This window comes from Sprattus sprattus (genome assembly GCF_963457725.1).
Source record: "Sprattus sprattus genome assembly, contig: scaffold_139, whole genome shotgun sequence".
Taxonomy (NCBI): Eukaryota; Metazoa; Chordata; class Actinopteri; order Clupeiformes; family Clupeidae; genus Sprattus; species Sprattus sprattus.
The window spans coordinates 57,501-59,738 of NW_027666844.1; the positions used below are offsets into that span (position 1 = coordinate 57,501).

Genomic DNA, 2,238 nt, shown 5'->3' on the forward strand with positions numbered 1-2,238 from the left:
CAGACTGAAAGCATTAACCTTGCTATTGTTTAGATCTGTGAAGTGATTAAACTCTAGTCCCGGATGCATAGAGTGGGTAGACACAGGCGCTAGCATCCATAGTTTTTAGCCTCCCTGCTAGCACGCTTACCCCTATTGACTGTGCAATATAATGTATCTGACATGGGGGTGTGCAGTATCTATCGTCTACAGCAGGGGTTTTGAACTGGTTTTGTCCCATGGACCACCATTCTGACTAGAAAGTAATTTGCGGCCCACTGATGTGCCTACATGAACGTATGTGTTTGTAACCGCCGCCGCCACTCCCCCTCCCCCTGCACAGATATTCTGCCTATAACACTTAAATATGTGAAATGATCAGGGTACATTGCGAGCCACTGCCACTCCCCCTCCCCCTGCACAGATATTCTGCCTATAACACTTAAATATGTGAAATGATCAGGGTACATTGCTAGCCGCTGCCACGCGCCCTGCCCCTGCACAGATATTCTGCCTAAAACACTTACGTAAATATGTGCAGTTATACTATATATACTATACTAACCGCGGTCACCATGCCCCCACCCACCTTGCAAATATGCAGCGCAATCTGGAAACGTGTAGAAATATCAAAGTGAATTTATATAAAAATAAAAAAATTCAATGGTGAACTGATCAACATGTCGCGGACCACCAGCGGGCCATGGACCCCCTGTTGAAAACCCCTGGTCTATAGTATTATCTGAATCATTGTTTTTAAGGATATGCGATACACTCGATACGTCTTTGATACACTTATGCCAGACACCATTCAATAGGACTTTGTGAATGGTATTTCATCCACTGCATTCATGTAGGCTGCTTCCATTTTATTTCATCATTTTTGCTGCAACTTTATCACTGGCACTGCGTTCACTATGGGGGTGGCACAAGGGGCCGCCAGAGCAATGACACAATCCCTGGGGTTCTTATGCTTTTTCACGGTTTCTTTTTTTAAATGACTCAAACCCGTGAAATCTGTTCTAACAGCAATGTCTTGTCTTGTGTCACAGCCCTGTCGAGGGTCAGGACATGAACAAAAGGGTTGAGATGGTAATGCTGACAAAAACACGGCAGGACAGAAATCAGTCAATTTGAAAGTATTTATTGTATACATAAGATACAAAAAAGGCACAGGGATGTAACACACACAGGGACGTAACACTCACACACAGGGATGTAAACCACACAGGGACATAATACACACTGGGACACACACACACACACAGCGACGTCATGTTATGACGTTACCAGGCGGAACTCTTGTAGCCAAGCTCTTTTAAAGTACCTTGTAGGAATGGAAGCCAAAGGGACGGGACAGAGGAAGACTATCTGCGCTTGGTTATCGTCATCTGTAAAGGACACTGATTGAATCGGCCTGATAGTTCCCCTGATACACCTCTTAATACATTTCAGACATCAGTATGTTTGCCATACTTGATACACATTTAAACATAGAGTGCACGTTACCTAATTAATTTCAATAGTGTAAATAATTTTAAGAAGTTTAGTCAGTTTGTCAGACTATCATGGTGGTTATACTTATTGTTGGTTTTCAGCATACAGATTATTGAGTTTTCCACCAGAGTTCCTGTGTATCTACTGCAATGTTACTGTACTGCTGTTTTTTTTTTTTTTTTTTTGCCATCACTACATAACCAGGATGCTATGTAGTTTTGTGATTCCCGCCGTTGATGAAGAATTCTGTACATTTAGACCAATCAGATTAATTTGTTTGTATTTGAATTTCTAACGGATACATGATGATTGATTCATTAATCTCTACCCGCGAAATCGCGGAGCGAGTTGCCAGTTGAAGTCTGCACTCTGAGGAGAGAGGTAACAAGTTATTCTGTTGCTCCAGTGAGGTGACTGCTTTCAGTGGAGACTAGCTGTGCTTTGGTGTACATAGACCCACAGGTAGCCAAACCTCAACTGAAGAACTATTGATTTATGTTAAACTACAAAATGTTTTTTATTAGTTGATTGTGAAGTGATAATTGCGTTCACCTAGCGAGTCACAAAGTGAAGCTGACTAGCCGGAGCTAATGGCTCTCGTTAGATTAGCTCTGCTCAGCCTGCAAGAGGAATCAGTCGGTTAATCTCCCGTGAATTTGTGGAAAATGACCCGTTTGTAGCTGGTCCCACCGGAGGACCTCTATCTTCTAACGGAGCCAGCTCATCTCACCGTCGTTAGCTGAATAGCAGATTGTGGCTGAC

General features: G+C 42.9%; 1 protein-coding gene across 1 annotated transcript in view; it reads left to right on the top strand.

Moving 5' to 3' along the window:
- LOC308382595 (protein NLRC3-like) overlaps window positions 1-1,071 on the top strand; it is a gene marked incomplete at both ends in the record, with an annotated part of 16,362 nt that extends 15,291 nt beyond the window's left edge. The window contains one exon of the mRNA XM_080860990.1: window positions 1,032-1,071. Within this exon, the coding sequence (XP_080717116.1) occupies window positions 1,032-1,071 (40 nt within the window). The remainder of the gene's footprint in view (window positions 1-1,031) is intronic.
- Between the last annotated feature and the right edge of the window lie 1,167 nt (window positions 1,072-2,238).